Source organism: Scyliorhinus canicula, chromosome 26 (assembly GCF_902713615.1).
Source record: "Scyliorhinus canicula chromosome 26, sScyCan1.1, whole genome shotgun sequence".
NCBI lineage: Eukaryota > Metazoa > Chordata > Chondrichthyes > Carcharhiniformes > Scyliorhinidae > Scyliorhinus > Scyliorhinus canicula.
In genome coordinates, this window is record NC_052171.1 from 7,725,963 (window position 1) to 7,751,798 (window position 25,836).

A 25,836-nucleotide genomic window follows, 5' to 3' on the forward strand; every position below is an offset into this window, starting at 1 on the left:
CTGCAATGCACAGCGGCGCCCGCCGGGGGGCGACAGAGGGCAATGTCAGCAACTGCATTCCTATATCTCCTACCCCGTCCCCGGCAGCCTCCTCTTTAATTACATTTCCTGTCCAAAAAAAAAATGTTTTCAGAGCTCCCAATTCTTATTTCCCCCCCAATTCAGGGCCAATTGTGCACCGACCCTGCACATCTTTTTTGAACGTTGAACGTGCAGTGCGGAAGGAGGCCGTTCGGCCCATCGAATCTTCACCGACCCATTTGAACCCTCGCTTCCACCCTATTCCCATCATCCATCCTCACCCTTTTGGGCACTAAGGGGCAATTTAGCACGGCCAATCCACCTAACCTTCACGTCTTTGGACTGTGGGAGGAAACCAGAGCATCCGGTTTTGAACATATAATGAAATTATTATATTGAATCCCCCACTATCAACACCGCGGGGTTAAACATTGACCAGAAACTGCTCTGGACTAACTATATAATACTGTGGGTACAAGAAGTCTACAAGGCACAATAATACTAATCTTTATTGTCACAAGTAGGCTTGCATTAACAGTGCAATGAAGTTACTATGAAAATCCCCTTGTCGCATTCCTGCACATCTTTTTTGGGTTGTGTGGGGGTGAGACCCAATGCAAACACGGGGAGAACTTGCAGACTCCACATAGACAGTGACCCAGCGGGGAATCGAACCGGGGACCCTGGCAAAATGAAGCCACAGTGCTGTCCACTTGTGCTACCGTGCTGCCCCTTTTTGGGGTTGTATGGGGGTGAGACCCACGCGGACACGGGGAGAATGTGCAAACTCGACACGGACAAAGGCGGCGGGTGTGGCGCAGTGGTTAGCACTGCTGCCGCACGCCACGGTTCCTACATTACAACAGTGCCGAACGCAGCAAAAATAAAGAGGGTGCGAGAGTGGCGCAGTGGTTAGCACTGCTGCATCACGCCGCCGTGGTCCCAGGTTCGATCCCGGCCCCGGGTCACTGTCCGTGTGGAGTTTGCACATTCGCCCCCGTGTCTGCGTGGGTCTCACCCCCACACAACCCAAAAAAGATGTACAGGGTAGGTGGATTGGCCGTGCTAAATTGCCCCTCCATTGGAAAAAGTGAATTGGGTACTCTAAATTTACAAACAAACTCCACACGGACAGTGACCCAGAGCCGGGATTGAACCCGCGTCCTCGGCGCCGTGAGGCAGCAGTGCTAAACGCTCCACCGCCCTAGCGCCCTCTTTCTTTTTGCTGTGTTAGTCACTGTTGTAATGGAGGAACCGTGGCAGACAACAATTAGGTCGACTTCCTTTGGCTTTCAGTTTATTTTGTTTTGTTCTGACTCCGCCCGAGTCAGAGGCCAACGGTTCATAGAATCATAGAATCCCTACAGTGCAGAAATAGGCCATTCTGCCCATCGAGTCTACACCGGCATTTAGAAAGACCACCCTACCTAGGCCCAATCCCCCACCTTGCTACTCCACTCTTAAGGGGCAATTGATCACGGCCAATCCACCTTTGGACTGTGGGAGGAAACCCACGCAGACACGGGGAGAACGTGCAGACTCCGCACAGTCACCCCACGCCGGAATGGACCCCGGATCCTTGGCGCTGTGAGGCAGCTGTGCTAACTACCGTGCCAGCCAAATATCCCAGAATAACAGAAATAGCCAAGTGTAAATGAACGTATAATCTGTTTATTGTGATGTTTTTTTTTTTTTTAAATTTAGATTACCCAATTATTTTTTCCAATTAAGGGGCAATTTAGTGTGGCCAATCTACCTATCCTGCACATCTTTGGGTTGTGGGGGCGAAACCCACGCAGACACGGGGAGAATGTGCAAACTCCACACGGACAGTGACCCAGGGCCGGGATTTGAACCCAGGTCCTCAGCGCCGTAGGCAGCAATGCTAACCACTGTGCCACCGTGCTGCCCCTTGTTTATTGTGATGTTGACGGAGGGATAAATATTGGACAGGGCATCGGGGAGAATGACCCTGCTTTTCTTCGGAATAGTACACGAGAGGGCAGATTGGAACCTTCGTCCTATTTCATCTGTGTGGTTCTCCCTCAGTAATACAGAGAAAAAACCCGGCAACTTTCCACCTTCCACTAAAAGGAGAGCTCCTGACGGTAATTTAAATTGTGCTTTGAACTTCTAACTTTCAATTCAGGGCCCAAAGATTTGATGCCCGCTTCCCAAAGCTGACGGGGAACTAGGAACTCCTTTCAGTGAAAGTTGGGGAACAGGAGTTACTTCAAAGGCATGACGGACCAAATGGCTTCCTTCAGCTGTGCATGCTTGGACAGTATTTATGTAGAAGACTGCATAGATATCAGAATACAGGAGGGAGATAGAGAACCTAGTGGAGTGGTGTAACAACAACAATCTCTCCCTCAATGCCGGCAAAACTAAAGAGCTGGTCATTGACTTCAGCAAGCAAAGTATCGAACCTGTCTGCGTCAATGGTGACAAGGTGGAGATGGTTAACAGTTTCAAATTCCTCGGTGTGCACATCACCCAACAATGTGGCCTGGTCCACCCACGTCGACGCTACCACCAGGAAAACACAACAGCGCCTACACTTCCTCAGGAAACTAAGGAAACTTGGCATGTCCACATTGACTCTTACCGACTTTTGCAGATGAACCATAGAAAGCATCCTATCGGGCTGCATCACAGCCTGGTATGGCAACTGCTCGGCCCAAGACCGTAAGAAATTACAGAGAGTCGCGAACACAGCCCACACGAACCTGCCTCCCATCCATTGACTCCGTCTACATCTCCCGCTGCCTGGGGAAAGTGGGCAGCCTAATCAAAGACCCCTCCCACCCGGGTTATTCTCTCTTCCAACCTCTCCCATCGGGCAGGAGATACAAAAGTCTGAGAACACACACGAACAGATTCAAAAACAGCTTCTTCCCCGTGTCACCAGATTCCTGAATGAGCCTCTTATGGACTGAGTTGTTCGCTCCACGTATCTTCTCTATTGAGTAGCACTACACTCAGTATGTCCACCCAATGCCTGTTTATTTATTTGCATTGTGTATTTATCGTACGTCCTAAGTTTGCATGTGTGGAACGATCTGTCTGGACTGTACGCAGAACAATACATTTCACTGTAACTAGGTACAAGTGACAATAAATCAAATCCAAACCCAAGGACTTCACTCTCGTTTGAAGACCGTTCCCTTGTCGACAGCATTACAGCTCCTTCTGGCTACATCTCCAAGGCTGTGAGGAAGATGAACTCCAAAATAAAGGAAATGAACAATTGCGGGAATTCATTTCTCCAGTTTATTCAAGAACACCATGAAAGAAGAGATGCTACATTGTCCGAAACAATTCTGACAATCTGTTTCAAAATACACGGCATGAAGACATTTTCAGAAATTTATTTTGCCGCTGTTACAGGACCTGTAAACACTTCCACATTTGAAAAGATCAAACAAAATGCTCCTAACTTGTGTTTTCAGCAGAGAAACAGCTCCATAAAACAGAGAATTTTGTTTTAAATGGGTCTCCTGCATGGTCTGAACTCTTTCAAAGAATGTTCGAAGTCCCCGGATGTTTGGAATGTCTATAACAAGATTAAGAAACTAAAATACGGGCCAGTGAAAGCAAAAGACAACCATACGTTTGTGGTGAGGTACATACGCAAAAGCAATGTATATAGTTGGATGTATGACCTCTGACCAGCAGGTGGGGATGGTGATCCACCGTCTGACTCCACAGATTGGGCAGATGGTGGTAAGTCGTATGAGAGGACAGTCGCATTAGAAGTAGCTCCATGAGAATTCACTTACTCGTTACCGTTTGTGTTATAGTTTGTTAGTTATCTTTCCACGTGTTCATTTTGTTAATAAACCACCTTATTAGTCAAAGAACTAGATGTTCTGTGTGCATCTTTACCACGGGCACAGAACATAACAACGTTGGGCAGCTCAAACAGGCGCAACATAGGGTTGAATCAGAAGCGGTCAAGGTGACAGGAAGAAAGACCTGCAGTTTTATCGGGCCTTTCCAAAGTACTTTCTGGTCAATCAAATACTTTTTAGTCACCATTGAAATCTGGAAACCAATTGGTGGACAATGAGGTGCCACAAACAGCGACGCAATAGCCATATGTCAACAGGTAGCTTAATCGTAACTGATAACCTCACGGGATCCATGCTTGATAATCGGTTCTGAAAGGGGGGGAAAGACATCACGGAAGAGGAAACGAGCGCACAGAGGGAGTGTCGGTGGAATCAGACCATGAGAGGGGACAAGGAGCTAAGCCGGAGAAGGGTGGGGCCCCGAGGAAAGTGAGAAAAAGACTAAAAGAACCCTCGTTTTTATTGCGCCTTTCACAGTCATTGGGCATTTCAAAGAACTATTGAATGCCTTTTGAAATAATAGTTTCTGTTTTGAAGGAAAGTCCGGCAACTTATATAGGTAGACAGCAATGCATTGAACACATGGTTACTCCCTGTAACAGAAATGTTAATCCGGGGGATGAATATTCACCAGGACAAGCCCTCCCCCCACCTCTCTCCTTTCCAGAGTTTCATGGGAGTCTTTGACTTCCGCCTGAGGAGGGGGGGGGGCCACGATGCTGACGATTGTTTTGTGAATGATATTGCGGAATGAATGGCACGGCGGCCCATTTGTTGAGTCCCGTCCCACCTCCCGCCCCCCGTGCGTCAGGATAACCCATTCCAAATCTGGCCAGCTCGCTGGGTTCGCTAGTTCTCGACAGAGGGAGCAGAGGTGGGCGGATTCTGGATAACAAGGCACAGGGGGAGGTGGGCAGTGTGGCAGGTTATGGGGTTGTGGGGAGATGTGGTTCAGATTTGAGGTTACCACCAAATCGGCCATGACCTTATTAAATGGGAGAGCAGGCTCGAGGGGCTGAGTGGCCTCTTCCTTGTTCGTATGCTCGGATATTGATAATCAGTCGATAATTCAGGAGGAGTTGGGGTAGCGGCGAATCCATAGAAGCCACACATCGCAGAAGGAGGCCCATTGAGTTAGCACCAACTTTCTGAAAGAGCACCTTATCCTCGGCCCACTCCCCCGGCGTATGCCAGTAACCCCATAACCTGCACATCGTTGGACAGTGGGAGGAAACCGGAGCACCCGGAGGAAACCCACGCAGACACGGGGAGAACGTGCAGACTCCGCACTGACAGTGACCCAAGCCGGGGATCGAACCCGGGTCTCTGGCGCTGTGAGGCAGCAGTGCTAACCACTGTGCTACCGTGCCGTGAGAGGCGAGGTTGGATCACTGGCACGCGTCCGGACGATTCGCTTGGCTGGTGATCTGACTTCGCCTCAATAAACCTTGACGGCCGTACAGACTCGGAGTTAGTGAGAAAAAACGATTTCCATTTTCGTTCCTGGTTTGCATTCGGGAAACTGTTTGGGACATCGCCTCGGAAACGGGGCTGCCTCGTCTGAACTGGACGAGTGACAGTCCGAAACTAATCTGCTGCTTTTGAACATTTGAGTTAAGCACTGGTGTCGACCACCACGTGCCGGTAGATGATCGTGTTGCCTTTGAAACTGGGGGCCAGCACTAAGTGCATGCCGTCGATGGAGACCAGGTGGAAGGCCCGTGGAGCTCGCACGCTCCAGTCCTGGAAGCGGTCAAAGCCCAGCTTCTCGGCATCCCACAGGTAGACGTGGGAAAACGAGAAGTCGCTGCCCAGCACCACGTACTGCCACCCGGCCACCCGGAAAGGCTGGGCCACCATGGCGCCCCGGGAGGGCAGCGCCTGGATCTCGGTGAAACGCTGGCTCTCCCACTTGACCACCCGGGAGTCGCCGATGAAGTGGGACAGGCAGAGGTAGACCGCCTTCCTGACCCGGAAGTGCTTCACGGCGTGGACGTCCAGCATGTTGGGGATCTCGGTGAGATAGGCGAACTGGCGTTGGGCCCGGTTCCACTGGTAGATGACTGGCGTCTGAGTGCTGCTGGAGAGGATCAGCTTGGCTTTATTGTCCATCTCGACATACTCGATGTCTGTGTCCCTGTGCCACGGGTGCAGAGAATGATGGGAATAAAAGCCCCCCTTGCTCCACTTGTAAATGGTGCTCACCCCGGCCTTTGAGCTGTCGGCAATGACAAAGTACTGCTCCCCCTCGATGGTGAAGGCCACAATGTCGTTAGGCTTGCGAATTTTGGTGGCGTCGATGTCCTGGAACCTGATGAAGGTCCCCCCGTACCTGTCCCAGCGGTAGATGTGCGAGCCATGGAACAGCTGGGCCACCACGACGTAGAGTTGCCCCTCGATCACCAGCGGTTTGCAGTACACGGCCGAGTGAGCTGCGGGGAACAAAAAGAAGCTCATTTCACTGGCCTGCAAACCCGGGGGGGGGGGGGGGGATTCAACACCAGAGCTCGCTTTGCCCGCAGGCTCCTCCTCCACCCCCACTCTTATACTATCCCACTTGCCACCTGACCCTGTCTTTTCGATCTGTGAGCCTGGACTGCCAGAGTGGGCTGGCTACTTCAATACGACGGGCATCGCGGGTCAGGCCGAAACTGTCCTTACCAACTATTTGGACATCCACGTTTAAATTGGGGATCGTAAGTGGCGAGGCGGGGGCGGAAGGTGGGGATCAATGCTGGGGAGGTAACGGCGAGGAAGTGCACAGAAGGATAGAGAGGGGGGAGCAATTGTCTCCCACGGCTACGTTCCTGGCCGATTATCCCTGGATGAGGGAGCATGCGATGCCCACGGGCACCATCGGTACATTCTATGCCCGTAGGGTACTGCGGGGTTTTTGAGTGACTTGTTTTCCACCATCAATGACATTTTGATTTCACGTCTTAAATTTCCTGCTCTTTTTATTAATTTTATCCATTCGCGACTGTCTCTTTAACTTACCCCTCAGTTAATTTGATTCCCTTTACTTAGTTCTTTATGTTATACAAAATAGTTGGCCGGCGGGGTGGGGGGGGCGCAGTTAGTCCGGCTGGGGAATGTTAGAGAGCTAATAATAATCTTTATTTGTGTCACAAGTAGGCTTGCATTAACACTGCAATGAAGTTACTGTGAAAATCTGCGGGAGAGAACGGGCAGACTCCGCACAGACGGTGACCTAAGCCGGGAATCGAACCCAGGACCCTGGCGCTGTGGAGCAACAGTGCTAACCACTGTGATACCGTGCTGCCCGTTTGGGATAACTCTTCCAGAGCAGCACGGTAGCATGGTGGTTAGCATAAATGCTTCACAGCTCCAGGGTCCCAGGTTCGATTCCCGGCTGGGTCACTGTCTGTGTGGAGTCTGCACATCCTCCCCGTGTGTGCGTCGGTTTCCTCCGGGTGATCCGGTTTCCTCCCACAGTCCAAAGATGTGCGGGTTAGGTGGATTGGCCATGCTAAATTACCCGTAGTGTCCTAAAAAGTAAGGTTAAGGGGGGGGTTGTTGGGTTACGGGTATAGGGTGGGTTTGAGTAGGGTGATCATTGCTCGGCACAACATCAAGGGCCGAAGGGCCTGTTCTGTGCTGTACTGTTCTATGACCTCAATCTCTGCAGAGAAAGTTAGGGAATCCAGCGACTGGAATGCCGGCAATCATCCTGGGATAGCAGACCAGGCTCCCACCGTTACAACCAGTCAAACTGTCTCAGATAGATTCTGAATGCTTACCAGAGATATTATCCGACTTCCTGAAGAACATTTCGACATGGTCCCACATGAGGAAAGTGCAGTTCCCGTTGTTTAGTTGGGCAAATGTTACATACAGGTCGTCAGCGTACATGAAGGACTCAATGGAGATAGCCTGGAATGGTAGAGTCTGATACGTCGTGAATTCTGAAAGATAAATCAAAAATAATGTAAATTTGTTACTGCATTATGTGATATTTGATCAGGACATCGTGATATTGGAGCTCGATATAAAATGGCTGCAGTATACGCTGGGACTCAGAAAGAACACACACACATTCACCAAGTCATACCTCCTCACCTCAACTGCAAAGCTCCTACTTCAATAATCATTTAAACACTCCCAGGACAGGTACAGCACAGAGTTAGATACAGAGTAAAGCTCCCTCTACACCGTCTCCATCAAACACACCCAGGACAGGTACAGCACGGGGTTAGATACAGAGTAAAGCTCCCTCTACACTGTCCCCATCAAACACTCACAGGACAGGAACAGCACGGAGTTAGATACAGAGTAAAGCTGCCTCTACACTGTCCCCATCAACTCTCCCAGCGCAGGTACAGTACGGGGTTAGATACAGAGTAAAGCTCCCTCTACACTGTCCCCATCAAACACACCCAGGACAGGTGCAGCATGGAGTTAGATACAGAGTAAAGCTCCCTCTACACTGTCCCCATCAAACACTCCCAGGACAGGTACAGCACGGAGTTAGATACAGAGTAAAGCTCCCTCTACACTGTCCCCATCAAACACTCCCAGGACAGGAACAGCACGGAGTTAGATACAGAGTAAAGCTCCCTCTACACTGTCCTCATCAAACACTCCCAGGACAGGTACAGCACGGGGTTAGATACAGATTAAAGCTCCCTCTACATTTGCCCCATCAAACACTCCCAGGACAGGTACAGCACGGGGTTAGATACAGAGTAAAGCTCCCTCTACATTTGCCCCATCAAACACTCCCAGGACAGGTACAGCACGGGGTTAGATACAGAGTAAAGCTCCCTCTACACTGTCCCAATCAAACACTCCCAGGACAGGTACAGCATGCGGTTAGATACAGAGTAAAGCTCCCTCTACACTGTCCCCATCAAACACTCCCAGGACAGGTACAGCACGGGGTTAGATACAGAGTAAAGCTCCCTCTACATTTGCCCCATCAAACACTCCCAGGACAAGTACAGCACGGGGTTAGATACAGAGTAAAGCTCCCTCTACATTTGTCCCATCAAACACTCCCAGGACAGGTACAGCACGGGGTTAGATACAGAGTGAAGCTCCCTCCACACTGTCCCCATCAAACACTCCCAGGACAGGTACAGCACGGGGTTAGATACAGAGTAAAGCTCCCTCTACACTGTCCCCATCAAACACTCCCAGGACAGGTACAGCACGGGGTTAGATACAGAGTAAAGCTCCCTCTACACTGTCCCCATCAAACACTCCCAGGACAGGTACAGCACGGGGTTAGATACAGAGTAAAGCTCCCTCTACACTGTCCCCATCAAACACTCCCAGGACAGGTACAGCACGGGGCTGGATACAGAGTAAAGCTCCCTCTACACTGTCCCCATCAAACACTCCCAGGACAGGTACAGCACGGGGTTAGACAGGTTGAATGGGCTGAAATGATGACCGCAGTGCTGTAGGAATTAATCTGATAGCGAGGGAACTCAACAGGCCTCTGCAATGCCAGAGTGGCACTGAGGAGAGGGACCAGCTACTCAGCCTGGAATCAGTCAACCCATTTGAGAAGGCTTGCAGAAAAAGCATTAGGTGCCAACCTGTTCTGACGCACTCAAAGTCCTTGATTGGGAGCTGGTTTATCCTGACGTTCTGGTACTTGCTGGGACTGGCGCAGTACACCGCTGGGACTGTGGAATTGGTTGTCTGTAGCCATTCAATCAGCCATTTTACCTTACAGTCACAATGGAAAGCGTTCCCACGGAGATCCCTGCAAAGGATTCAGAGGTACAAGTTGGGTTGTGCAGAATCAAAGTAAGTTTGAGTACAAACCTGTGTGACAGGAGGAGCGCAGTGAGGAATCTCACGCGGGATTGGCAATTGTGTAAAAGCAGTGTAAATGCATTTCGGGGGGGGGGGGGCACGGTGGCACAACGCCAAGGACCCTCACAGCGCCGGGTTCTATTCCGGCCTAGGGTGACTGTGTGGAGTTTGCACGTTCTCCCCGTGTGTGCTTGGATTTCCTCCGGGCGCTCCGGTTTCCTCAGTCCAAAGACGTGCAGGTTAGGTGGACTGGCCGTGCAAAATTGTCCAAAAAAAGGTCAGGTGGGATTACTGGGTTACGGGGATGGGGTGGAGGTGTGGGTTTAAGTAGGGTGCTCTTTCCAAGGAGCCGGTGCAGACTCGATGGGCCGAATGCCCTCCGTCTGCACTGAATTCTGTGAGGATAAAAATTTGTGACTTTGATAAAAGATGATTCTGTGCTCTGGGGGAAGCTGGGGACCTGATTGCAAGGGGTCTGTGGGCAAGTGGGCAAGTATTTGAGGTGGGTGGTGGGCCGGGAGAGAGGTTACCACAAAGACGTCAGACAAGGTGAAATCGTGGGCAGATGCCCCACGCCAACAGATCACCAGATTAATTTCTGAGTGGAAGGGCTGAGCCCTTCTACAGTGCAGAAGGAGGCCATTTGGCCCATCGAGTCTGCACCAACCCTCCGAAAGAGCACCAAGGCCCACCCTATCCCCGTAACCCTGTCTAACCTGCACATTGCTGGGCACTGAGGGGAAATTGATCATGGCCGATCCACCGAGCCTGCACATCTTTGGAGGGAACCGGAGCTCCCGGAGGAAACCCACGCGCACATGGGGAGAACGTGCTCCATACGCACACCCGAGGCCGGAATCGAACCCGGGACCCTGACGCGGTGAGGCAGCAGTGCTAACCACTGCGCCGTTTTGAGATGCAGGAGCATTCGCAGGAGCGTTTGCTAAACTGGATTGTAGTTTATTTTTGTTCTGCTGACCTTTTCTCAGCTGCTGGCACCTTGCACTGCCCGGAAAGGGCAAACTGGCGTTCAGGGTTTCACTGCCTACAGAATGGGAGAACCCAGTGTTACAGTTCCGGACCACACTCCAATCAGACGAGACCCCAACAATCTTTCAATGTAAAACTGTCAGGGGGGGAGAATTCACCCCAGGAGTTATTCCACTGGCAAATAGGGATCTTTCATATTAAAAACAAACTTAATTATTAACGCAGTATTAACCACATCACAGGAAAAATAGCTCTACGATTTAATTCCTACCTTCTCTATCTCCAATTAAGCAAAACCCATTACTGATCAAAAGCCGCTTGTAAATAAAGTTAGCAAACACAGGGATGCTTGCTGCATACTTGTGTTGGGATTTCCTTTCAGAAATGTGGAGAGATCCCCTTTAGGCACATCCTGCAAATCCTTCTGTCTCTGAGAACAAGATCTGCTGCTCAATTTAAAAACTCCTTGATAGTGCCAAACCTATAAACCCCAAAACTGCAGCCAGACCTGGCTCCTCTCGTGAATTACATCATCTTTATCACACTCAGATCCTGTGACCTGCTTACCCAAGTGGAAACTCAATGTCTCAAATTATCTACTCTCCAGCAATCATAACAAAGTTCCATTAGCCCCCTCCTTGTTAACAGGCAAATGGTTAAAATGATTGATCCTACTTTTACGGCTGCTTAATTGCACCTTTTGCAGACATACTGCGTAACTATGTTAAACCAAGATTTTTGAAAATATGACTGCAACAGATATATATGTTAACTCAGACCTCCAATAGCATTACTGCAACAGATTATATATAATACAATCTATATAACAATTACATACATTTGACACAACAGATTAACCAATAAAGCTGTGGGGTGTGCCTGGATGATTCTCACGGGTGGAGAGGCGGATTGCAATGAAACACACCATGCCTAGGCACAGGATCCCCAGCCAATGTGCCAGGGTCCCTATGCCAGTACAATGGGCATCTAATCATGAGCCTGATTATTCTGCATTTGCTGATAAGCTCACGTTGACCCAGGGAGGCCTCCAACAGCGTTGGCGCGTCAGCCGCGTAGGGATGTCGCGTGAGGCAGGAGGGGTCCTTGAAGACTCGAGGTCAGCGAGATGGCGAGATTGAGAGAGTGTGAGTGATGGGAGATGGGTGGGGGACGGGTTGGGGGGATGAGTATGAGGGTGCGAGGGGAAGAGTGTGAGGGGCCCCAGAAACGAAGGTGAGAGCGGAGCCCGGCGAACTGTAAATCCACCTCTGCATGAGTGACCATTTTGATTCAGGAATATTGCAATATGAACAAAATGAAATTAAAATGGCTTATTGTCACAAGTAGGCTTCAATGAAGTTACTGTGAAAAGCCCCTAGTCGCCACATTCCGGCCTGTCCGGGGAGGCTGGTACGGGAATCGAACCGTGCTGCTGGCCTGCTTGGTCTGCTTTCAAAGCCAGCGATTTAGCCCTGTGATAAACAGCTAAATATGATTGAAACAGGGAGTTTATGTTGGAAATTTATTGCTTATCCTCAACTGTTGAAAATTCTCCTGAGGTAGAATTCAGCTCTGAAATATTTGCATTCGAACATGGCACGCTTGCGCCCTGCGATTTCACTCCATGCCTCTGTTTTGTCAACGAAATACTGCTCCCGTCTTCAAACTGTGAAGAAACAAGTCACTCACAAATGTGTCAGGACGTGGAGATCCGCAAAGATGTTCCTGGGAAGGGTCAGCAGATTGTTGTTCCCCAATGAGCTGGAAAGGGAATAAATGATTAAATATGGCGCGATAGAAAAACAAGAAATTTTCGTGGGCAACGCTGGATAAGAACATAAGAACTAGGAGCAGGAGTCGGCCATCTGGCCCCTCGAGCCTGCTCCGCCATCCAATGACTGATCTTTTGTGGACTCAGTTCCACTTTCCGGCCCGAACACCATAACCCTTTATTCCTTTATTCTTCAAAAAACTATCGACCTTTATCTTGAAAACATTTAATGAAGGAGCCTCAACTGCTTCACTGGGCAGGGAATTCCATAGATTCACAACCCTTTGGATGAAGAAATTCCTTCTAAACTCAGTCCTAAATCTACTTCCCCTTATTTTGAGGCTATGCCCCCCTAGTTCTGCTGTCACCCGCCAGTGGAAACAACCTGCCCACATCTATCCCATCTATTCCCTTCATAATTTTCGATGTTTCTATCAGATCCACTCCGCTTCCTTCTAAATTCCAACGAGTAGAGTCCCAGTCTACTCAACCTCTCCTCGTAATCCAACTGCCGCATTTATTGCCCATCCCTAATTGCCCTTCAGAGGGTGGTGGTGATCATCCCTCGCCGATCCTCACTGATGGCTCCATCCGTTAGAAGCCCTGGGTACAGTCGCCGCTCAATGCCGAATGACTTACAGGTGATTCAGAGACTTGAGTCCTCGGAAGGCGTATTTGGAAATTGCCCGGATGCTGTTGTTCTCGATGAAACTGCGGACGTACAAAGATAGAGTTCAGCACAGGCGTTTCCCCGTAGAGCTTGAGTGAAGCTCGGTCGAAGGAAGTCAGCTACTTACAGGTACTGAAGGTGAGATAAGCCAGTGAACGCATCATTTCCAATCAGGCTGAAGGAGTTTGAGTTCATCAAGCTGAAGGGGAGAAAGAGAGAGCGGAGAAGACAAAAATCACCTCTTTCGGACTGCTAGATAACTTGTTTTTTCATTTTTTCAAATTAAGGGGCAATTTAGCATGGCCAGTCCACCGACCCTGCACATCTTTGGGTTGTGGGGGCTATAAAAGTAAAAATGGGAAAACATGTCATTTGAAACATGGCAGTCCAGCAATACCTGGATACGGCTAAATGAGAGAATGTAGGTAAAAATCCCATGAAGGGTTAACAGCAGCTGCAAAAGAAGGTTTTGAAATGCAGATATCCTTTATCAAACAGCCTTTAAGAAAACAGCTGGTGACTATTCAAGCTGTAAAACTGACGCATGTCTTTTAAGTCACAGCAGATTGAACTTGTAGTTATATGGAAAAAAAACAATATTTCGCACCTTCTTTGACGTTAATTATTTTAGTAAGCAGCTAAAAAAAAGAATTGCTAGGATCTTCAGTTGAATTGGGTGACAAATGTTCAGGTGTGAAATTCTGCTGACACCAGGTGAATATGGGAAGCTGGAGACGTGTCCACGGGGGCACATGTTAGCTCCAAATCGGAGTCGGAGTTCTGAGCTGGGGGCACTATTTGGTAATAAAGCAACTTTAGAAATGACAGGAACAAAGCACTTTGAACATCACAAGGGAAACAATGTAATCAGAGTTCGATGAGCTGAAGTCATGCTCAATATGAATACATAGTCGTGTTAGAAATAATTCAGATTAAAGGTACCTTGTATGATCAAAAGTCAAATAAAGTTACTTTACGATAATGTCATATAAACTTAATAACTGCTAGAAGGAGAATATAAACCCTTAAAACGGGGACAGCCAGCAGAGTCAACTTTCATAGCTGCCCTCGTTCATGGGAAGGATCGAGCACGGAAACCGAGCGGAACAGCAAATCCATCTGAGGAAGCTAAAGAAGAGATTGTCAAGATGGACCTGAAGGTCTTTTCAAACAACCAGGAGAATCCAGAAGCAAGATCTTTCTGTAAACTCAGTGATTGCATCTTTTAAAAGAAAAAAATTTAACAATAAAATAACTTAAAGTTTTAACCTGAAACAGTGGTTATTACAAAGTCTACTTTCCTTACTTAGCAACGCGGGACCCAGGATCGATGCTACTAAGTGGTAAGTAGATAAAATTCTTCTATGAATATATGGGTTATACCGGGGGATAACTTGAAAATATAGTTTGACCTGATTAGCACCCACCTACGTCTGCATCGGAGTCAGGGAGTGAGAATCCCTGTTCACCATTTAGAATGTCGACCCTTGTTGGTATAGGGGGAATTAAGAATAGTGGTGAGTTTTTAACTTCAGGGCGAAACCCACGCAAACACGGGGAGAAAATGCAAACTCCACACGGACAGTGACCCAGAGCCGGGATCGAACCTGGGACCTCGGCGCCGTGAGGCAGCAGTGCCAACCACTGAGCCACCGTGCTGCCCTTTTAAAAAAAGTGATACCTTTAAAACTTTTATGGTACGATGTACAAGTGCTTAAATGGGCCTCTTTAAGCCTCGATTCAGCTCATTAAATGTGACGCATACTCTGACAGAGTTACTGTTTGCTGACTGGGAGATTGAGACTGGGAGACTCTGACACTTTGCCAAGCATTATTGCTGAGCAGTCAACGAGAGGAAGCAAATTGATAACTGATCGACGGATGTAATGAACTGGGTGGGTCTGGTCATCTCTGAAGCTAACGTGGGCCCAATGGCCTGCTGTTGTGATGTGGTGACTCTGTCGCTCTCATCTGAGCCCAGGACACGTGGGGCAGTGGGTGGCGACCCTGCTTCTGATCCAGAAGCTCTGGGTTTTGAATCCCACCCGAGGGCCCAGAACCGTAGAATCCCTACAGTGCAGACGGAGGCCATTTGGCCCATCGAGTTTGCACCGACCCTCCGAAAGAGCACCGAGGCCCACTCCCCCACCCTATCCCCGCAACTCTGTCTAACCTGCACATTGCTGGGCACTGAGGGGCAATTGATCGTGGCCGATCCACCGAACCTGCACATCTTTGAACAAGTTTTCCTGAGGAAAACATTTGCCCGATTTGTGATGAAAAGTCCGGAGAATATCTTTTGGAGCTTTCGTTGGGATCAGGTCAGATTCTTGAGGCGAGGAACTGAGGTATTTGAGAATGTTTATCCAACATTATCAAATAAAACAGGGCACGTTCGGGGCCCAAACACAGGGGCTGGTTTGGCACTGGGCTAAACCGCTGGCTTTTAAAGCAGACCAAGGCAGGCCAGCAGCACGGTTCGATTCCCGTACCAGCCTCCCCGAACAGGCGCCGGAATGTGGCGACTAGGGGCTTTTCACAGTAACTTCATTGAAGCCTACTTGTGACAATAAGCCATTTTCATTTTCATTTCAGATTAGTGCAGGTGCTCACAGACTGGTTTCTAATAAAATATCAAAAAGCCTCTGCTGGCAGGATCACCGAAACCCTGAATCCTTTCCACATCCCACATACCAAGCGTATCCGCTCGATGACCCCACGGCCAGGAAAAACCCTGAGACTCGGAAAATTAATCCCATTTAATTTCTCTGTTTAAATTTTTTTTAAACTAAAATTTCAAATAAATTCAGAGTACCCAGTTATTTTTTTCCCCCAATGAAGGGGCAATTTAGCGTGGCCAATCCACCTACCCTGCACATCTTTGGGTTGTGGGGGTGAGACCCACGCAGACACGGGGAGAATGTGCAAACTCCACGCGGACAGTGACTGGAGTATGAGCTACGTACAGCTGAAGGGGGATGTTTGAGATGATGCACAGAGACAAAGACTTGGTCAGGCCGTGAAGGACAAAACCATCCAATTCCCCCATTCTATACTTACAGGAATTGCAGAGTTCGGAGGTGGGAAAAGGCACGTTCGGGAATTTGACTGAATTTTGCATTGACGAAAGTTCTGGAAGACCAAAATGACACATTGTTGAATAACTCACACCCGACTGTAAATTAACAATGACAATGCTTTTTGGACATATGCTGAAACGTTCTTTAGTGTAAAGCAAGCTTTACTTGCACAACTATCTATTCTGTCATTTAATTGGATTTTAAAAAAATAATGCACCAGAAGATGTTTGACATTAAATGTACACTGTAAATCTAACCTGTTTCAAACTTATTGAATTATCTCAGAGTGCCACATTCTGTGCGCGAAGGATGAGAAATATGGCATCAAATTGAAATTGTCAGGGAATGTACGTGAACATATCTTAAGAAAAAAACAGGACAGGTACAGCACGGGGTTAGATACAGAGTAAAGCTCCCTCTACACTGTCCCCATCAAACACTCCCAGGACAGGTACAGCACGGGGTTAGATACAGAGTAAAGCTCCCTCTACACTGTCCCCATCAAACACTCCCAGGACAGGTACAGCACGGGGTTAGATACAGAGTAAAGCTCCCTCTACACTGTCCCCATCAAACACTCCCAGGACAGGTTCAGCACGGGGTTAGATACAGAGTAAAGCTCCCTCTATACTGTCCCCATCAAACACTCCCAGGACAGGTACAGTACAGGGTTAGATACAGAGTAAAGCTCCCTCTACAATGTCTCCATCAAACACTCCCAGGACAGGTACAGCACGGGGTTAGATACAGAGTAAAGCTCCCTCTACACTGTCCCCATCAAACACTCACAGGACAGGTACAGCACGGGGTTAGATGCAGAGTAAAGCTCCCTCTACACTGTCCCCATCAAATACTCCCAGGACAGGTACAGCACGGGGTTAGATACAGAGTAAAGCTCCCTCTACACTGTTCCCATCAAACTCTCCCAGGACAGGTACAGCACGGGGTTAGATACAGAGTAAAGCTCCCTCTACACTGTCCCCATCAAACACTCCCAGGACAGGTACAGCACGGGGTTAGATGCAGAGTAAAGCTCCCTCTACACTGTCCCCATCAAATACTCCCAGGACAGGTACAGCACGGGGTTAGATACAGAGTAAAGCTCCCTCTACACTGTTCCCATCAAACTCTCCCAGGACAGGTACAGCACGGGGTTAGATACAGAGTAAAGCTCCCTCTACACTGTCCCCATCAAACACTCCCAGGACAGGTACAGCACGGGGTTAGATAAAGAGTAAAGCTCCCTCTACACTGTCCCCATCAAACACTCCGAGGACAGGTACAGCACGGGGCTAGATACAGAGTAAAGCTCCCTCTACACTGTCCCCATCAAACACTCCGAGGACAGGTACAGCACGGGGTTAGATACAGAGTAACGCTGCCTCTCCACTGTCCCCATCAAACACTCCCAGGACAGGTAGAGCAAGGGGTTAGATACAGAGTAAAGCTCCCTCTACACTGTCCCCATCAAACACTCCCAGGACAGGTACAGCACGGGGTTAGATACAGAGTAAAGCTGCCTCTATACTGTCCCCATCAAACACTCCCAGGACAGGTAGAGCAAGGGGTTAGATACAGAGTAAAGCTCCCTTTACACTGTCCCCATCAAACACTCCCAGGACAGGTACAGCACGAGGTTAGATACAGAGTAAAGCTGCCTCTATACTGTCCCCATCAAACACTCCCAGGACAGGTAGAGCAAGGGGTTAGATACAGTGTAAAGCTCCCTTTACACTGTCCCCATCAAATACTCCCAGGACAGGTACAGCACGGGGTTAGATACAGAGTAAAGCTCCCTCTACACTGTCCCCATCAAACACTCCCAGGACAGGTACAGCACGGGGTTAGATACAGAGTAAAGCTCCCTCTACACTGTCCCCATAAAACACTCCCAGGACAGGTTCAGCACGGGGTTAGATACAGAGTAAAGCTCCCTCTATACTGTCCCCATCAAACACTCCCAGGACAGGTACAGTACAGGGTTAGATACAGAGTAAAGCTCCCTCTACAATCTCTCCATCAAACACTCCCAGGACAGGTACAGCACGGGGTTAGATACAGAGTAAAGCTCCCTCTACACTGTCCCCATCAAACACTCCCAGGACAGGTACAGTACAGGGTTAGATACAGAGTAAAGCTCCCTCTACAATCTCTCCATCAAACACTCCCAGGACAGGTACAGCACGGGGTTAGATACAGAGTAAAGCTCCCTCTACACTGTCCCCATCAAACACTCCCAGGACAGGTACAGCACGGGGTTAGATGCAGAGTAAAGCTCCCTCTACACTGTCCCCATCAAATACTCCCAGGACAGGTACAGCACGGGGTTAGATACAGAGTAAAGCTCCCTCTACACTGTTCCCATCAAACTCTCCCAGGACAGGTACAGCACGGGGTTAGATACAGAGTAAAGCTCCCTCTACACTGTCCCCATCAAACACTCCCAGGACAGGTACAGCACGGGGTTAGATAAAGAGTAAAGCTCCCTCTACACTGTCCCCATCAAACACTCCGAGGACAGGTACAGCACGGGGCTAGATACAGAGTAAAGCTCCCTCTACACTGTCCCCATCAAACACTCCGAGGACAGGTACAGCACGGGGTTAGATACAGAGTAACGCTGCCTCTCCACTGTCCCCATCAAACACTCCCAGGACAGGTAGAGCAAGGGGTTAGATACAGAGTAAAGCTCCCTTTACACTGTCCCCATCAAACACTCCCAGGACAGGTACAGCACGGGGTTAGATACAGAGTAAAGCTGCCTCTATACTGTCCCCATCAAACACTCCCAGGATAGGTAGAGCAAGGGGTTAGATACAGTGTAAAGCTCCCTTTACACTGTCCCCATCAAATACTCCCAGGACAGGTACAGCACGGGGTTAGATACAGAGTAAAGCTGCCTCTATACTGTCCCCATCAAACACTCCCAGGATAGGTAGAGCAAGGGGTTAGATACAGTGTAAACCTCCCTTTACACTGTCCCCATCAAACACTCCCAGGACAGGAGTGTTACACACAGTAAAACATGTGTATTATATAATATGCATTGGAGTGTTATACACAATAACGCAGTGTGTAGGGCAGCACGGTGGCCTAGTGGTTAGCACAACCGCCTCACGGCGCTGAGGTCCCAGGTTCGATCCCGGCTCTGGGTCACTGTCCGTGTGGAGTTTGCACGTTCTCCCCGTGTCTGCGTGGGTTTCGCCCCCACAACCCAAAAATGTGCAGAGTAGGTGGATTGGCCACACTAAATTGCCCCTTAATTGGAAAAAATAATTGGCTAATCTAAATTTATTTAAAAAAAACAATAACGCAGTGTGTTATTATATAGTATATACAGGAGAGTTATACACAGTAACACGGTGTGTTACTATATAATATACACAGGAGTGTTAGACACAGTAAGGCGGTGTGTTACTATATAATATACACAGGAGTGTTAGACACAGTAAGGCGGTGTGTTGTTCTATGATACACACAGGGGTGTTATACACAGTAGCACGCTGTGTTATTATATAATATATGCAGGAGTGTTATACACAGTAGCACGCTGTGTTATTATATAATATATGCAGGAGTGTTTGTCCAATACAACATGAATGTATACAGCAACTGGCCCAGCACAAAATTGACAGAAAAATGCTCATTTCTAAAACCTTGGTGCAGAATTGTGAAGGGGCAGTAACAACAGAGTTAATATCAATGGTTAGAGAGCTATGATAATCCCAACATAATAAGCACATCACTTTGTTATTTTTTGACTGCATTCTCTGCATGTAATGGTTCGGCAATTTATTTTATCCCTCTTATTTTACCCCTGGGACAGTGAGGCTTTGTTGTTCTCCGTCCTTTGAGTTTCAATGAGGTGATCTCCACTGTGATGCTCCCCGCAGTCGAGCAGCTGTCAGCACTCACTGCCCAGCCTGACGCTCGAGGGATGTCCACGACGATGAGGTAACACAGGGGACTGGCCCACAAACCCGCCAAGGAGACAAGGCTGCAAAACTGGGGAGAAAGCGGAACATCATTAGCCCGCGCTTCTCGACCCTGGCTTTACTTACAAGGAGGTGAAGTGGTCAGCAAAGGTTCGCGGGATGGATCTCGATGCGACGCAGAACGCGCTGTCTTTGGTACAGGAGCAGGATGCGGGACACAGGGAGTCTTTGGGCCACTTCTTTGCTTCCACTGAGAGACACAGGCAGAGGACCCAAAACAGGAACATGACCGCCGTCAACCAGCGCTTGGAAATACCGCCCTCCGGCCTGCTCATCCTGCGATACTGCTGCGCGGCTGAAGCCAAACAAGCCTTTAGTACAGATTATGTTTTCGGTTTCTTACTGACAGGACCGGCTGTGAGGGAGTTGTGTTGCTGACCCACTTCACAGTCAGACGTGGCCACTTTGTCGCCGAGCTTTCCTGAATACCAATGCCTCTTGCTTACATCTGTCCCCTGTGAGATGGGCTCACGGGCCCTCGCCAAGTCGAAGGGGGAGCTCAGTGATGGAAGCCTTTTTTGCTGATGTCAGGCGATCTCAATGGGGTCAATTGTTTCAGAGGCCGCGCCATGTGCCAGGAGCTGCTGCTGGTGAACTGACAGCGCTGCGCAGCCTGCGAGAGAGCGAGAGAGAGAGAAATGTCACAGCTCAGAAAACACTGCTCTGCCAGGAGAACCCAGCATTGGCAAGGCTGCACCTCCTTCACATCCCCTGCAGCGGAGTGACCTCACTCCTGCAATGTGTCTGGCTGAGGGGTGGGGAGGGGGAAACCATTCACTCCTGTGTCTCACTCAGCCCTGTGCGATTCTGCACCTTTGGGTCCCCGGTTCGATTCCCGGCTCGGACCACTGTCTGTGTAGAGTCTACACATTCTCCCCCGTATCTGCGTGGGTTTCCTCCGGGTGCTCCGGTTTCCTCCCACAAGTCCCGAAAGACGTGCTGTTGGGTGAATTGGACATTCTGAATTCTCCCTGTGTACCCGAACAGGCGCCGGAATGTGGCGACGAAGTGACTTAATTGCAGCGTTAATGGACGCTTACTTGTGACACTAATAAAGATTAAAATTATTATGCTGCAATCTGAGCATTGATCCCTGAGTATTTACCATGCACAATAAAAGGCAGATAATTCTGTCTGTATGGCTTTTCCTGGGGCTCCGCCTCACAGTTATTGCTCTGTTGGTGTATTGCAGACACTGTGGACAGAGTTGGAGGAGGCCGACTGCTTGGCGATAACCCTGAATCAGAACACCAACCTTTGTTGGCATCAGTGTCACGACTCAGGCACGATGGATTGGACGTCTTCTGTGCATTGCCCCGTCAAATTGGAGCGAAGGTCGGGTTTCAGACATTGCATGACCCTCAATCACAGAAAGAGCTGGTTGGTCCAGCTGCAACGCGGCCCTTCCACATCTGGATCACTCACTGGGCCCTCTGTACACAACCCAACTCTCTCCTTAACCCCTTTGACAAAGAGTCATCCAGACTCGAAACGTCAGCTCCCTTCTCTCTCTCCACAGATGCTGTCAGACCTGCTGAGGTTGTCCAGTGTTTTCTGTCCTTGTTTCAGATCATAGACTCCATACGGTGCAGAAGGAGTCCATTCGGCCCATCGAGTCTGCACTGACCCTCTGAAAGAACATCCTACCTGGGCCCACACCCCCACAGACCCAGAACCCAACCTAAAGTTTGGACATTAAGGGGCAATTTTAGCAAGGCCAATCCACCTGACCTGCACATCTTATATCACCTTAACACTGCAATGAAGTTACTGTGAAAATCCCCTCGTCGCCACATTCCGGCGCCTGTTCGGGTACACAGAGGGAGAATTCAGAATGTCCAATCCACCTAACAAGCACTTCGGGACTTGTGGGAGGAAACCGGAGCACCCGGAGGAAACCCACGCAGACACGGGGGAGAACGTGCAGACTCCGCACAGACAGTGCCCCAAGCTGGGAATCGAACCCAGGTCCCTGGCACCGTGAGGCAGCAGTGCTAACCACTGTGCCACCGTGCCGCCCCAGTGATTCATGATGCTGATTTTCGGAGGAAGAAGAGGAATCTTTCCCGGGGGCGGAGGGGAGCCGAATACCGCCCATTGCACGTGCACGCAGTATCCATCAGCCCCGACTCAAAACCAGGCTCTGCATTGCACAGCTCCTGACAATGGCTGCCTTATCCACAGTGCTTCCAGCCTGCCTCACTATTCCTCCTGCAGCTGGCTTCGCTCAATGGGGCAGATTATTCTGAAGATGCGATCAACTGAAACATTTGAAATCATCCTCTCTTGTGTGCAGGAGGGTCACTGTCAATGAGAATGCAACTGATGACCTGCGATTGTTCAGCATTGACTTTGTCAGCCTACAACGTCACTTTTGATTATTTTTCTTGATCGCCCGCTTCTCCGAAATGACAAATATGTTGTCCTCAAAGACTACCCCCTCCCTGCCTCTGAGAGTTCAAATCCAGCCTCACTGTACCGTTCCAGCTCCAATCCATTCAGATCCCGAGTATCCCTACAGTACAGAAGAAGGCCATTCGGCCCATTGAATCTGCACCGACCCACTGAAAGATATCCCTACCTAGGCCCACTCCCCCCCCCACCCTATCCCCGTAACTGCATAACCTGCACATTGGACACGAAGGGACAAATTTAGCATGGCCAATCCACCGAAACTGCACATTTTTGGACGGTGGGAGGAAACCGGAGCACCCGGAGGAAACCCACGCAGACACGGGAGAGAACGTGCAGATTCCGCACAGACAGTGACCCAAGTCGGGAATCGAACCCGGGACCCTGGAGCTGTGAAGCAACAGTGCTAGCCACTGTGTCACTGCTGCTCTCGCTGTGTCACCGTGCTGCCCTCGCTGTGTCACCGTGCTGCCCTCGCTGTGTCACTGTGCTGCCCTCGCTGTGTCACTGTGCTGCCCTCGCTGTGTCACTGTGCTGCCCTCGCTGTGTCACCGTGCTGCCCTCGCTGTGTCACTGTGCTGCCCTCGCTGTGTCACTGTGCTGCCCTCGCTGTGTCACCGTGCTGCCCTCGCTGTGTCACTGTGCTGCCCTCGCTGTGTCACCGTGCTGCCCTCGCTGTGTCACCGTGCTGCCCTCGCTGTGTCACCGTGCTGCCCTCGCTGTGCTGCCCTCGCTGTGTCACTGTGCTGCCCTCGCTGTGTCACTGTGCTGCCCTCGCTGTGTCACCGTGCTGCCCTCGCTGTGTCACTGTGCTGCCCTCGCTGTGTCACTGTGCTGCCCTCGCTGTGTCACTGTGCTGCCCTCGCTGTGTCACTGTGCTGCCCTCGCTGTGTCGCTGTGCTGCCCTCGCTGTGTCACCGTGCTGCCCTCGCTGTGTCACTGTGCTGCCCTCGCTGTGTCACCGTGCTGCCCTCGCTGTGTCACCGTGCTGCCCTCGCTGTGCTGCCCTCGCTGTGTCACTGTGCTGCCCTCGCTGTGTCACTGTGCTGCCCTCGCTGTGTCACTGTGCTGCCCTCGCTGTGTCACTGTGCTGCCCTCGCTGTGTCACTGTGCTGCCCTCGCTGTGTCACTGTGCTGCCCTCGCTGTGTTACTGTGCTGCCCTCGCTGTGTCACCGTGCTGCCCTCGCTGTGTCACCGTGCTGCCCTCGCTGTGCTGCCCTCGCTGTGCTGCCCTCGCTGTGTCACTGTGCTGCCCTCGCTGTGTCACTGTGCTGCCCTCGCTGTGTCACCGTGCTGCCCTCGCTGTGTCACCGTGCTGCCCTCGCTGTGCTGCCCTCGCTGTGTCACTGTGCTGCCCTCGCTGTGTCACTGTGCTGCCCTCGCTGTGTCACTGTGCTGCCCTCGCTGTGTCACTGTGCTGCCCTCGCTGTGTCACTGTGCTGCCCTCGCTGTGTCACTGTGCTGCCCTCGCTGTGTCACTGTGCTGCCCTCGCTGTGTCACCGTGCTGCCCTCGCTGTGTCACCGTGCTGCCCTCGCTGTGTCGCTGTGCTGCCCTCGCTGTGTCCCCGTGCTGCCCTCGCTGTGCTGCCCTCGCTGTGTCACTGTGCTGCCCTCGCTGTGTCACCGTGCTGCCCTCGCTGTGTCACCGTGCTGCCCTCGCTGTGTCGCTGTGCTGCCCTCGCTGTGTCACTGTGCTGCCCTCGCTGTGCTGCCCTCGCTGTGTCACCGTGCTGCCCTCGCTGTGTCACTGTGCTGCCCTCGCTGTGTCGCTGTGCTGCCCTCGCTGTGTCACCGTGCTGCCCTCGCTGTGTCGCTGTGCTGCCCTCGCTGTGTCACTGTGCTGCCCTCGCTGTGTCACCGTGCTGCCCTCGCTGTGTCGCTGTGCTGCCCTCGCTGTGTCACTGTGCTGCCCTCGCTGTGTCGCTGTGCTGCCCTCGCTGTGCTGCCCTCGCTGTGCTGCCCTCGCTGTGTCACTGTGCTGCCCTCGCTGTGTCACTGTGCTGCCCTCGCTGTGTGCCCCGCTGTGCTGCCCTCGCTGTGTCACTGTGCTGCCCTCGCTGTGTCACCGTGCTGCCCTCGCTGTGTCACCGTGCTGCCCTCGCTGTGTCACCGTGCTGCCCTCGCTGTGTCACTGTGCTGCCCTCGCTGTGTCACCGTGCTGCCCTCGCTGTGTCACTGTGCTGCCCTCGCTGTGTCACCTGTGCTGCCCTCGCTGTGTCACTGTGCTGCCCTCGCTGTGTCACTGTGCTGCCCTCGCTGTGTCACCGTGCTGCCCTCGCTGTGTCCACTGTGCTGCCCTCGCTGTGTCACCTGTGCTGCCCTCGCTGTGTCACCGTGCTGCCCTCGCTGTGTCACCTGTGCTGCCCTCGCTGTGTCACTGTGCTGCCCTCGCTGTGTCACTGTGCTGCCCTCGCTGTCACTGTGCTGCCCTCGCTGTGTCACTGTGCTGCCCTCGCTGTGTCACCGTGCGCCCTCGCTGTGTCACTGTGCTGCCCTCGCTGTGTCACTGTGCTGCCCTCGCTGTGTCACTGTGCTGCCCTCGCTGTGTCACCGTGCTGCCCTCGCTGTGTCACTGTGCTGCCCTCGCTGTGCTGCCCTCGCTGTGTCACTGTGCTGCCCTCGCTGTGCTGCCCTCGCTGTGTCACTGTGCTGCCCTCGCTGTGCTGCCCTCGCTGTGTCACTGTGCTGCCCTCGCTGTGTCACTGTGCTGCCCTCGCTGTGTCACTGTGCTGCCCTCGCTGTGCTGCCCTCACTGTGTCACTGTGCTGCCCTCGCTGTGTCACTGTGCTGCCCTCGCTGTGTCACTGTGCTGCCCTCGCTGTGCTGCCCTCGCTGTGCTGCCCTCGCTGTGTCACTGTGCTGCCCTCGCTGTGTCACTGTGCTGCCCTCGCTGTGTCACCGTGCTGCCCTCGCTGTGTCACCGTGCTGCCCTCGCTGTGTCACCGTGCTGCCCTCGCTGTGTCACCGTGCTGCCCTCGCTGTGTCACTGTGCTGCCCTCGCTGTGTCACTGTGCTGCCCTCGCTGTGTCACTGTGCTGCCCTCACCGTGCTGCCCTCGCGTGTCACTGTGCTGCCCTCGCTGTGTCACTGTGCTGCCCTCGCTGTGTCACTGTGCTGCCTCGCTGTGTCACTGTGCTGCCCTCACTGTGTCACCGTGCCCTCGCTGTGCTGCCCTCGCTGTGTCACTGTGTCACTGTGTCCTTGCCTGGCTTGCCCTCCGCTGTTCACTGTGCTGCCCTCGCTGTGTCACTGTG

General features: G+C 51.2%; 1 protein-coding gene across 2 annotated transcripts in view; it reads right to left on the reverse strand.

Moving 5' to 3' along the window:
- Positions 1-5,123: 5,123 nt before the first annotated feature.
- lgi3 (leucine-rich repeat LGI family, member 3) overlaps positions 5,124-25,836 on the reverse strand; it is a 103,538-nt gene continuing 82,825 nt past the window's right edge. The window contains exons 2-9 of one of the 2 annotated variants that reach the window (XM_038785710.1): positions 20,235-20,781; positions 16,154-16,225; positions 13,221-13,292; positions 13,063-13,134; positions 12,342-12,413; positions 9,440-9,609; positions 7,637-7,801; positions 5,124-6,307 (exon numbers count right to left, since the gene is read on the reverse strand). In XM_038785710.1, coding sequence (XP_038641638.1) covers positions 5,490-6,307; positions 7,637-7,801; positions 9,440-9,609; positions 12,342-12,413; positions 13,063-13,134; positions 13,221-13,292; positions 16,154-16,225; positions 20,235-20,443 — 1,650 coding nt within the window. In that variant the 5' untranslated portion in view covers positions 20,444-20,781 and the 3' untranslated portion in view covers positions 5,124-5,489. The remainder of the gene's footprint in view (positions 6,308-7,636; positions 7,802-9,439; positions 9,610-12,341; positions 12,414-13,062; positions 13,135-13,220; positions 13,293-16,153; positions 16,226-20,234; positions 20,782-25,836) is intronic. The other variant, XM_038785711.1, reaches the window with a different exon arrangement.